Source organism: Coenobita brevimanus, chromosome 14 (genome assembly GCF_032717465.1).
Source record: "Coenobita brevimanus isolate Jiangsu-jjx chromosome 14, ASM3271746v2, whole genome shotgun sequence".
NCBI classification, from domain to species: Eukaryota; Metazoa; Arthropoda; class Malacostraca; order Decapoda; family Coenobitidae; genus Coenobita; species Coenobita brevimanus.
In genome coordinates this window covers 8,783,492-8,796,608 of record NC_136967.1, presented here as the reverse complement: position 1 = coordinate 8,796,608, position 13,117 = coordinate 8,783,492, and the positions used below count along the sequence as shown (strand labels likewise).

The following is a 13,117-nucleotide window of genomic DNA, read 5'->3' as shown; positions in this document are numbered from 1 at the left end:
GTGTGTGTGTGTGTGTGTGTGTGTGTGTGTGTGTGTGTGTGTATGATGGAGGAAAAGAATAGTCAGACAGAAAGACTTACTGTACTAACGAAGTGGGAAGTGAAGGAGCAAGGACAGAAGGTGTGTGTGAGAGAGAGAGAGAGAGAGAGAGAGAGAGAGAGAGAGAGAGAGAGGGGGGGGGAATTATTGGTGCACATGAAAAGTGAGTGGATGAGAGAGAGGGGGAGGAGGGGGAGTCAGTGGTGTATGTAGAAAGAGAGAGAGAGAGAGGGAGAGAGAGAGGGAGAGAGAGAGAGAGAGAGGGAGAGAGAGAGAGAGAGAGAGAGAGAGGGAGAGAGATTTACAGAGGACATACCAAGGGCACCCTCGTCACACATCACCCTCTCTCTCTCTCTCTCTCTCTCTCTCTCTCTCTCTCTCTCTCTCTCTGACACACACACACACACACCCACACACACACACACACACACACACACACACACACACACACACACACACACACACACACACACACACACACACACACACACACACACACCTTACACAATTAGATACACATTCAGCTTAGGTAGTTGACCTCTCTCTCTCTCTCTCTCTCTCTCTCTCTCTCTCTCTTAGTTACTAATCTTTCCCTCTTTTCCTTTTTTCGTTCCATTCTTTTCCATTACCTCCTTTTTCTTCCCTCCCTCATCCAAATTATCATCCATATATGTACTTATCCCTTTCCTACCTTCCCTTGAATTTTTTCCTTTATTCCTTCCCCTTATGCTTTATTTTCGTATCCTTTGTCTTATTCCTCTGCACACTTACTTTCTACCTTTCCTCATTAACCTGTACGTTCATACTGATTATACTACCTGCATTGTCACCTGTACCTCCCATCTCCTCCTTTCGTCTTTATCTTTCATGCCTTATTCTTCACTTCCTTCTCTCCCATTCTCTTTCCTCCCCGGTTCACCTCTTTCTTTCTCTCCTTCTTACTCGCTTCAGTTTCTCGATCCACGTTCATTCCTCCCTTGTTTTCTGACTCTTTCGTTACTTCACTTTTTCTTAACTCATTATTCCTTCGTTTCCTTGTTTTCTTTTCCTCTCCTACTACCTCTCCCCCTCCTCTGTTTTCTTCCTTTCCCCTCTTTTCCATCAGCATCTTTCGTAATCTCCCCTTCCTCCCCTCTGCTTCTCTTCCTAGCGTTTCCATTTTAATTTTTTTATTTTCATCCATTTCCTCTCTCTCTCTCTCTCTCTCTCTCTCTCTCTCTCTCTCTCTCTCTCCATTCTTTTCTTGTCCCTAACCATACCCTCAGTTCTCATGGCTTTCTTTCTGCACCTTATTCTCCTTTTTCTCTTTCTTGCCTTTCTTTTGCATATTCATTTCTACTCCATCGTGTTAATTCATCCCTCCCCCCCACTCTTTCTCTTCCTCCTTACCATCATCATCATCATCATCATCATCATCATCACAACCACCACTTTATCCCTGTTTCTCAGCATTATATGGACAGCATCCAGCAATAGGAAAGGTCAAACACAATAATAGAGTTAGTATCATAGAGTTCAACAAAAATAAACTTTACCTCATTTCACTCATCTGATAAGTCTTCTAAATTCTCCTAAATCTCCTTTCATACACGTAGACTCATTCGTCTAGTTATCACAGAAGTCTGCATACCTCCTATCAGTCTGTTAGTATTTAGCTACTCTGACCCACGGGAAATCGTTAACACCTACTGAGCTGCACTTTCTCTGGGATTTTCTTTATCTTCCATTCATATCCATTTAATAACCCTGCCATATCCCCCTTTGACCGCAGCCCCCCTTTCCCTCCTTCTTTTCATACCCACCCTTATCCCCCTTTTCCATCCTTATCCCTTCCCCTTTCTCTTTCTTTTTCGTTTGTCCCTCCCTCTCGTTCCATGTAGCTTTTTCTCTTTCAATTCATCTCCAACTAGCCATTTCCCTTTCTTTCTTCTCATTCTACCTAACCCATGTTTCTCTTTCCCCTCCTTGAAGCTTACGTTCCTACTCCCCCTTTTTCCTTCCTTTCCTGCTTTATCTTACGTTTCTTTTCCCCACAGTTTTAGCTCCCCTCATTTCTCGCCTCTTCACCACAATCTCTTCCTTGGCTCAGATTTCTGACCACTTCCTCCTTGTTATAACGCTAGCCCTTCCCTCCCCCTTCCACACACACACACACACACACACACACACACACACACACACACACACACACACACACACACACACACACACACACACACACACACACCAGCCGTCCTTTCTCCCAGTCCTGTCTCTCCAGCTGTCCCTTCCTTCAGCCATCGCTTTGCCAGATGGTTTCCTTCATATTTCTAGTAGGTTATAATATGCCATGTCTCTATTGATAAAGTGCATCGTTGTTTTTCTGTTCACTGCCTACTTCACTCCTAGCCCTCCATCTGCTGCCCCCCCCCCCTCCCAGCCCACTCCCACTTCTAGTACAGCCCCTAGTCCTCCCTTCTTCCATCTCTCCCTGAGTTGTCTCCTCTCCATGCCTTTCCTTACTCTCCTCCTCCCTATCTCCATCCAGTTATTCCTTCAGGCGATGTCTCTCTTTAAGCTAAGTCCCAACCCCCCGGACTATCAACTTTTACTTCCCCACCACCTCCCACGTCTCAACCACCCTCTCCTACCCCCTCCCCCCCTCCATGTTTCAGCCACGCTTCCCAAACCCACTACTTCCTATCCAGTCCCCTCTTATCCCTCCCGTCCCCCTCCAGTCTTCCTGCGCATCTCCTTCACTGGACCTCTACTCGACCTTGTAAGCTAGAGAAAGTGGAGGGAGGGGCTGGGAGAGAGGGAGGAAAGGTAGAGAGAGAGGTAGGAATGGAACCCCCTCCCTCTCCTTCCGACCCTGGCTGCTAGAGAAAGGGAAAGGGAAGGGCGGAGGGAGAAAGGGAGAGGGAGCGAGAGGAGAGGATTAGCTGGGAGTCATAACGGGAAAAATGGTTTGCCCTAGGGCTGGAGGGAGGAGGGATACGAGGAGGGTAGTAAGGTAAAGGAGAGGAATATTGACGGATGAATAGGTGAAAGAGAACCAAGACAGATAGATAGATAGGTAGATGGAAGAAAAAGAAGATTTATTGAAGGATGGATGAGAAGTATGATAAACAGATGAGTAGATGGATGGATGGGTGCAAGAGGAGCTGGGATTATGAGAGGGAGTTGGATGTTGGAGAGTAGAGGAGGGAGTGAAGATAGATGAATGGTGGTAGGAAAGATAAGAATGTAGTCAGAAGGATGGACGGATGGATGGCAGAGTGATGGATGGTGGTAGGAAAAATGGAAAGATAGCCAGACCGATGGATGGTGGAGAGAGATGAATGTTATATGAGACTAAGAGAGTATATGTGGAAAAAAGTTGGGAGTAAATATAGATTAAGCTTAGTAGGGAGGAAGAGAAGATAGACAACGGTATGGGTGGATGGATGGGTGGATGAATAGATGGAAAAGAGGGAGGAAAGGGATAGGAGAGGTGGTTTTATATAGTAAAGGATGGAGGAACGGAGGAGAGAGAGAGAGAGAGAGAGAGAGAGAGAGAGAGAGAGAGAGAGAGAGATTATATGTGGGTAGAATCGTCGATTAGAAAATTATTTCCTTCTTTTATATTTCCAGTAAAAATATGGAGAATGAAAGACTGACTAAGAGGGTGTATGTAGGTGAGGTGGAGGGAGGGAGAGGGAGGGGTAGACCGAGGATGAGGTGGAGGGATGGAGTTGAGAGGTATATGAGGGAGGGGGGGGTGAGTTGGGGGGAGGGGAGTCAAATGGTGGGTGACAGAGTGACTTGGAGGCGTTTTGTCTGCGGCCACCCTTTGCGGGATTAGGGCGTCGGGCTATAGATAGATAGATAGAAAAATGTCCACGTTGTTCTTTCTTGGAGTTTTGATGCTTTCTATATCTTGATAACTAGTATGTCGAAGGGATGGTGGTTAGGGGAGAGCCCTCCTCATTTTATCCTTGTCTCACTCATGCTGGTTAGTTTATTTTTTTTAATAGCATTATTTTACCATAGTAGGCTGTCTCGTCATAGATAAGAGGATTCCGTTATCTGTACTTATTTTTACCTTATATATCATATATTTTGTGTATATTCCGTTTATCTATCCATTTTCCTATTATAGTTCATGTATTTACCCACTACACATTACCTTTTTGGAATATGTCATCAGTATACCTGCAACCCCTCTCACTCTTCAACCTTTTCCCATAAAAATTTTATTGCTCTGTATATATTTCAGTACATTATTTATGAATTCACCTCATTAACAACTGCCCTATATCGACTACATTATATCATTTATTAATTCACCTCATCAACTACTGCTGCCTTGACATTCTATCCCCACGAAAGTAATGGAATGTCCTGGTTTCTAAGTCCCTCCTCGTGAAGAACAATATTGCGGATGTGTTGATGGAAGGTTGTCGTGATGGTTCATAATACGAGATGTTTGATGTCAAAAGTGACCATACAGAGGTAGTTACCATCTCATTTTGGTTTAGCAGTAGGCTGAGGGCTCTCTCATGTGACAGTCGCTTGCTGACGTCATATGTCTATTCACTAAAGCCATGAGACAGTGGCCTATCAAAAAAATATTTAGTTTCACAAGTTTATGTCCATTGCCTGAAACACCGGGTTGGCTTATCACTGGCATTTGCATTCTCATCGTAACTATTTAAACAAATTGTGGACACTATTCATCTCTGTAACTTACGTGCACAGATCCAACTACCAACAACATCGAGCAGAAACTGAATGAAGAAGGTCGAGGGGATGTTGGAGTGAGAAGTCCGTATTTCCTTCTTGTGAACAGCATACTCTTCAAAATCACAAAAAATTAGTTACTTGAGACCCATAATCAACAGCTGTATCGTGCTGCATCATGAACTGCACATTGATAAGAAATGATAATATGACAATTTTTTTCAGCTCATTTCACTTCTGTGTTTGACATGGCTGAACTACACGTAATGTGATGATTCGGTAACAGATAGCTGACTGTGTAGTTATTTTGTTCATATTGTATTTATGTAAAAGAATGTTCCTATCACTTTAATATTTTTTTCGATTGATAGTTCTTCCATTCGGCACAGTGTTTCCTTTCCAGTTTATTCTGGTTATCACTAGACATTTATAATCACCTGGGAAAGTTTTGTCTCGCAACCAGGAAATTAGATATTACTTAGTTGCTGCAGGAAAATATGAAGTTAATGTATTTGTTTCTAATCCATATACTCATAAATGCTCCCTTTCTTAGGGGAAGGAAGAGCAGAGGTAGAGTTTGGGTTCTCGACGAAAATTACCAAGAAACCCTCATCGGGATATTGGCGGGGTTGGAACTTAAGATTTTCGATTGTCGTCACCTCAGACCAAACAGCTGACGCTCATTTACTCTGCCATCTGAATTTAATAATCTTTTTTTTTTTCTTATACATACGGCTTTCCCTAGGCTGGATAAATTGCTTGGTGTCATCCGAAAATAAATGCTGAGTGCGTCGGTGTGTTGGAGGTGGTAAACTCAAACACTGCTGTTGTAAATTTAGTATTTTATGTGTTTAGTGATAGATGACGGCACCCACCAAAGGGCATCCATTAGATATTGCCAGAGGGTTAGCCAGCATGGTAAATTTGTGTCAGTTAATGATATTACATTTTGCCATTTAACTTTCCCATAAACTGTCACTTACCCCAACAAACCCCTTCCTTCTCCCCTCCATTCTTACGAAGATCCCTACCTCCTTGCAGCTCAGCTGGTGGAAGGTTGTAGTCAGATTGGAGGGTCGATTTGACTAGTAACCAAGGATATTCATTCCTACCACATAACTAAGGCTGTTCAAACTTCATGCAACCACGACCCACTATTCAAGCTGTGGGAGTGGGCCAAGTTCGTCAGTATAGCTACTACACCCACTTCCGAGTACGTGGTTCACATCTCAGTGAAAGAGGGGATTAAATACGCAGAGTGTAAACGCGTGAGTGGAGTTAAATGTACCGTGGTGAGCATGGAACACTGATAAGTATTCGCAAATATGCTGGACGTATCATCTTATTAATTATGTTCTTTGTTTATTTGTAAATTCTTCACGTATGTTTTGCGTCAACCAAGATATAAAAAGCAAAATAACCACAACTTAATATATAAATTGCCGATGTGACAGTTCACCTGAGATTTACATACACATATTTTTTATTTACTGCAGGAAGAGCCTTTTTTTTTTTTTTTTTTTTTTTTTTTTTTTTACACACCTGAAAAGTATCTGTAAAGGCCAGAAATGTTTCTACAAAAAAAATAATAAATAAATAGATAGATACAGATATAGGCTGCATTGAGTGCGACTGGTAGTAAGAGTCAACTTCACCCCCTCGTTTAACTGTATCCTTGTAGCAGTACTGATTTTGAGTACGGTTCTCTGTCTCATTTTATTTTTGTTCCCTGCAGACGACGTTTCCAGCTTATATTATGAAAAACATCCCGTTCTGAAGATGTTGGAAGCAATTTTACTCTACCATAGACACCAGCATACATTCATTTTTACAATTCCGGCTGAAATTAATCAGGTAACAAAATTAATCTCTTACTGCAGGACTTTAAATAAGTTACCACCTAATATCAGGTACAGAAATAGGATGAAACGCCTTCGTAGAGATATATATAACATTTATTTATATATAACCAATATAAAATACTCTGCTGGTTTAACAGACTTCACTTTAGAATTCTGAACCAACCTCCACGAACAGTTTTCCTTCATTACTCTGTGGGTGGATAATTATGTGAGAATTATGCGTTTGTCTGTGTGTTTGACTGCTAGGTATCCAGCCGTGATCATGGAGGGCCGTATTCTGGTTGTTAAAGACTCCTTGGCATCTCATCCTTGTTAGCTTGGGAAGGTCCAGGGTGTATCTTCTTTTACCAGTTTCTCTTGAGTGTTGCTCATTAATTTTACGTGTTACTTTTGCAATGTGTGTCGATATTTTAGAGACACAGCTAACATGCTACTAGAAATTAACCTGGTCAGTATGAAATGCCTCTCTTCATGATATTGTAGCTACGCCTGGACGATTTTATTCACCTCAAGTAGTATCCTTCTGACTGAAGGAATTAAGAATAATCTCCATTCACTCCTTCTCTGTCAAGACGATTTTTAAGTCTTATTCTTGCTACTGCCACACAGTTGTATTAAAATTCAGCGAAGACCTCTCGTATTGACGGGGTTAAGGTGTAACATGCAAATTAATTCAAAAGGAAAAGGTGCAAAAGAGTATCCTAAGCTCACCAGAATACAACCCTTGGTGCATGACGATCTTAAACTCTGACGATCTTAAACTCTTTTTAACTCCACAACTCACTGGAACTACTATGCCTAGGCTCGCAGATATACGAATACGGTTAATACTCCTAAAATTAATACATCACAAATCTGCTCAAGAGATTATCCTTAAAAGTAAAGCATGATGCACAAGTGAGATGTTGGCAGGTGATCAGGATGTAAGTAGGCATTAACGGTTTATATAACATCCATTTCAGGACATGAGAAATATTACTTTTATTTTTCCTAGTTACTGGCAAATTATTTCAATCAGCTTCTCGTTTCCTGATGGTTAAACATATTCCCCGAGAACCATTTCAGGTTGTGTGGAATCCTAACAACAGATTATTCCAGCTGCCAAATGATGTATTAATTTAGCATGGTCGTCATGTACTCAGTTCAGTGCGTGGGAAATCCTAACTACTGTATTCTAGTTAACGATCTTATCCGACCTATGACTGGCTAGTTGACGCTTTTATCCGACTTATGACTGGCTCCCTGTCCTTTAATATCTGGCTAAGTCACCGCACACCCACTGCCCAAACCTCATCTTTGCACAATAATATATTATATACACACAAATAGGAGCACGTCTTACGAGAGCAGATTCCCCCTTTGCATCTCCGTATATCATGTCAGTGTACGTGGGACCAGCAACAACTGATGAATGGAGACGTATGCATTAAAAACAAATGAGAGAAAAAACTTGCTGGTTCTACTGAATTTATAACAAAATGTAAGCTGTGGACACATAAAAGACAAACACTTTCCCTTCCCTATAAAAACAGGTAGCAGATTAATTTGTAGGCCTTTTCTGAACACTACAGTATGTGGAATAACAGACCATTTTTTTGTCGACTTTTAAGAAGACAGAGCCATTGTCATTTTGGGCCCATATGAACATCTTATAAGCAAATCCCTTTGAAGAAAATTTAGGCATATCATAATTAGCATGTATGTGCTTTGAGAAGAGGCATTACATAATCCTATTGTTTAGATTTTTTTTCATCTTCACAGAAATATAACTAATAGGAACCGACGTCTGTATATCTAACCATGTCCATGGTGTGTACCCACAAAATTCAGTTACCCAGAAATTTTGCAACATGGATTCCTGATCGTCCTGGGACCTAACCAAAAGAAGCATGATACGTCGTTTACACAGGCACGTCACATCATACTGTACTTTGCCCTAGCCTGGTGCAGTCGCGGCCAAAAGTCATGCAGTCCTCCTGAATTATACTGTAAGGAAATAAACGAGAAAACTTTATAGCAAGGGCAAGCTTTGATAATACTTGTTCATAATCTGAATCTCCTTGTTTTATTCTTGATACCGCTGGACGATTCTATTCAACACTGAAAGACTTTTCAAAGTGAAGGGGTAGAAACACTTTTCATTATCCTTTAGATATTAGGAGGTCTTGCAGTAGTGAGTAAAATCGTCTGGAGTAAGCCAGAGTCAAGGTTTGCCTTGACCAAAGTAAGCTAAATAAACGCCATGTGAGGTTGGAGGATGAACCCTTCAGACGTTGACGTCTTTCTGTTAAGCTATCGATACCTCAGATTTTATTCCACATAGGAGTGATAATTCGTGGTGGAGGTAACTCTATCATGACTTCTGTCCGCAAGTGTACATGTAGATTGTACTGATATATTACACTGTGGTTCTGCTGAGTGAGATGGGCGGTCTGATGGGCAGGGAGGTGCGAGTGGCAGGAGATGACGCTGAAGCAGACACCACAGAGTCCTGCCCTGAAGCTGCCACAGTCGAGTCGCCCCCGTTCACCGGCACGTTGTTGTCAGCGGGCGCCTCGTCATAGTAGTAGTCGTCGTAGTAGTACTCGTCGTAGTACTCGGGTGGAGGGGTGGTTGTGGTGGTGGTGGTGGTCGTCCTGGGCCTCTTGCGACGTCTCAGACCGCCCTGCCCGGGTCTGTTGGGAAAAATAAGATCATGCCTTAGATATACTGTATATGGCGTCGAAAGAGTTAAGATAGATCAGTCACAGGATGTAGATTGATTCTTTGTCTATCATTTTGTGTCCCGTAGGAAATGCTTATATTAATCATCTTAATTCAGAAGGTTGCTTATGCAAGGGTCGTTAACAGTAATGATGTTGTTCAAAAGAGTGCAAAGGGAGGCAAGCAGCAACAGACTTAATGGTCCTTTCGAGGATGTTTGCTGCAAAAGACTGACTATGATGTCAAGTTCTGTGGGCAGAAGATAATGAGAGCAAAGGAAGATGGCTCCTCCCCTCCGACTAAACTCTCCAGCTAAATTTCCAACAGATTATTAAAGTACTTGTCAAGCGGAGTCTCCCTAGGAGTTGGCTGAATTAATGCAAACGGTAACATATTTTATTCTGACAGTGTAAGACATGGTACTGAGTTGATAACTCTTATCGCATTGTCCATCACAGCTGTCGCTACATGTCACTCGACAAGATGACACATTATTTTAGGTTACTTGTTATTTTTTAATGTACCAAAAGAAGCATTTTTAAAATTCTTTAAAGGATTTGGGTTTCTTAGGCGAATTAATTCGTCTGGAGGTAGTCGTATTGACAGTCAAGTAAGGTTGTGCCAGTCAAAGGAAGGGAGTGTCCCTTATCTGCATAAAGTTGTGTGTTGGCAGCTGGAATAAATTGGCAAAGTGAGGCCCTGATTAAACACACTCAAATCCCTCTCTTGCCTTCAGCAACACACAGCTCAGTTCTGCGTCACGCGTCACTATCACCCCTGTAGTAACATTTGCTGTTACGCCACAAAAGTTATTTGCCTTAATCAGTTAATCAGTTCTTAGTCTCGATATCGCATGTTCTCGTGACCAGTCATGAAGAGATAACACTACTGCCTGAATTAGCTTCCTAAAGGCTGCAAGTGCTGAACCAACTTTTTTTTTACCCCCTGTGTGGAATATATCTTTCATGCGTGGAGGACTAACTCATACTGCATTTCTAGACAGGGTAGAGTCTCATAAACATACTTGCCTTCATAATTGACTTCATTCTCACTTTCTCCACAGTAATGTGTCATCATTTTCTCTTTACTATCGTTCTTGCACTGGTCACCGCTCTGTTGAACTTTGCCTAGATGCCGTCCGTATTATTGTGGGTATACAACGACCTTCCTTCTACACACTCATCTCTCCTCTGTCCAACTTATTGCTGTGAGGGATATCCAGTGCTTTCAAGTCCTTTATATGCACAGTTGGCCAACTCTGGAACAATCTTTCTGAGTCTGTCTTTCTCCTTGCCAGTTATCGTAAGTCTTTCAAACACATTGTGTCATGACATCTTGCCATGAACGAATCTGGAATTCCTCACGCCTTTTTTTTTTTTTTTTTAATGGGATAACATTTGCAAGCTCCCAGAATTTGACTCTGTTTTTTGCATCAGAAAATATGCGGACCAAACGTCGACTACATAAAAGTCAATAAAAGGTGGATGGGAGAAACAAGACCAGATTATATTTTTGAATTTGGTGAGTTACAGTCTGAAGTAAAATATTGAGAATACGCAACCATGTGAGGGTTATCGATACCATATTAAAGCTCAAACTTACTGCTAGCAGACTTAGATCGTCTGGCGTTACCTGGAATAGAACGATAGAGTGTATCGACCACAGGTGGGTTATGAGAGTTCAGTTGACCATGATGAGGGTGATTGAGACTATATGAACATTGGCATTTTCCGTGGACTCACCCTCACATTGATATGGTCGTCTGCTGTTAGTCAGTGAAATGGTATAACGATTTCCTTTGATTCATGTCCCAGAGAATATCTAAAGTATCTGTGTTAGTGAAGAGGTTTGTAGTGACAATGATGACTTTTTAAAATTGAGTTTGTGTTTACTATAGACGGAGAAAAGTTCACAAAGATTATGTTAATTTTCTGTTTCATTACTCTGTTACATTAAGAGTTTATTTCTTTTATCCCAGTAGCTTTGTGTGGATACTCAAAACTGGAAGGGGATGCAGAGGTAAGACGGGTTAACTTAGTTCATGCCACCAGGAAGTAAGTCAGGCCAGGAGAGTGTGGGAACTGTTATGTGCATACTGAGACGTGAAGAGAGAGAGAGAGAGAGAGAGAGAGAGAGAGATTGTTGTGGGAGGAGGGGTCCTTACTGAGTGCGGACAGAAATGCTTGGAGTTCATTTTTTCGGAGCCGGAGCTCGCAGTGTACAAAATGCAGCTTTGGCCAAGACATAAGTTGGTATTCAGGGACAGACACAACTGGATAATAGTTAAACAAACAGACGGAGAAATAACAAGCGGCAAGATGGGCTGACTGAATGACTGACTGGAAGAGAGAGAGAGAGAGAGAGAGAGAGATTTATATAGACGGACAGATGTAGGTAATTAGTCAAGTAATTAATCAGCCATAACGATAAATGGGCAGATGCACTAATCAGTGGATGACGAATATATTTTATGTACAGACTGATAGATACACGTAAAGTGATGAACAAATACAGTGACAGATACAAACAGCAGCTCAAGCCTATTCTATAATTATGACGCATTTCGAGGCACAACACGGAAGTTCAGTGATGTGCGGTGACACAATTGAAATTATATCTGATTCTGTATGATAGTTTCCTCTTTCCCATCGTGGTGAGAGAGGGGGTGGGGAGATATGCGAAGTGTGTGCATTATACTCTCTCTCTCTCTCTCTCTCTCTCTCTCTCTCTCCACACACACAAATTATGTATAGGTCGTGTGTGTGTGTGTGTGTGTGTGAGGAAATAGACAGCACACAGTACAGTGTGGGAAATATACGGCAGGCAGATGAGTGACATTACGCAAGTCACACTCCTGACAACATTACAGGCAGCCTCCCACTTGACACACAGCAGTCAGGGGCCTTGTGTGGCGGGCCTGGCGTTTGTCAAGTAAGTGTGACGTGTTATCTTTTAATTATGCTGTTTGTGTCATTTCCGTATTATGCTTTGTTTATAAAGTATCAAAAACTGCCACTGATGAAAAAGGTTGGCTCTCGTATTTGTGGTAGTTTTCATGAAAATGTTGGCAGGGAAGTACAGTACATTAGGTTGGTCTCCTGTCCGTATAAGAATGTTGTGGGCTACAGTAGAGAAGCCGCCAGTCCTACCACAACTCCACAGGGGATTATATGGGAGTGACATTCATTTACTTATTTATTTATATTAACTTACATATTACCCATTTCTGCACTTTGTTTTATGCCAGAACTTTATCCTGCTAAAGATAGATCAGCGAGTATGTATTAAATATATAGCAAGGACAGCGTAGGTGAACAGAGCTGAAGAGTCCATTATGCATTGTGGAATGGTGGAGGGCATGAAAAATTGTAGCTGGAATTAAGGTTAGGTTGTTTAAAAGTTTATTTTCTTTTCCTCATTTCTAATTGTTGCACGATAAAGATTAATGGATTATTTCTCACAGTACTGGAGGTGTGATATTAAAACGAGGGAGTATGGGTAAGAAAATATGAATATATGTCTGTCTAGTTTGTGTGTGTGTGTGTAAAATAGAGAGAGAGAGAGAGAGAGAGAGAGAGAGAGAGAGAGGGCGTGACATAACAGTATTAAGCCACTGTGACTTGCGAATTATGTTACAAGTTTTCGTAACAGTCCGGAAGCGTTCAAGTTTTCCAGAAATTTGCATGTCATGTTAAACTTAATAATCACTCTCACATTAATGACGTGAGGTACCAGTCACTCAAAAAAAAAAAAATAATAATAATAATAGTAAAAAAGAATAATTATATATAAAACCATTCTCCATTTGGCTC

General features: G+C 41.5%; 1 protein-coding gene across 2 annotated transcripts in view; it reads right to left on the bottom strand.

Annotated features, from left to right (window-relative positions):
- Positions 1-6,720: 6,720 nt before the first annotated feature.
- Positions 6,721-13,117, bottom strand: part of LOC145417429 (uncharacterized) — a 44,422-nt gene continuing 38,025 nt past the window's right edge. For both annotated transcript variants that reach the window (XM_080286123.1, XM_080286115.1), the window contains exon 6: positions 6,721-9,277. In XM_080286123.1, the coding sequence (XP_080142249.1) occupies positions 9,001-9,277 (277 nt within the window). In that variant the 3' untranslated portion in view covers positions 6,721-9,000. The remainder of the gene's footprint in view (positions 9,278-13,117) is intronic.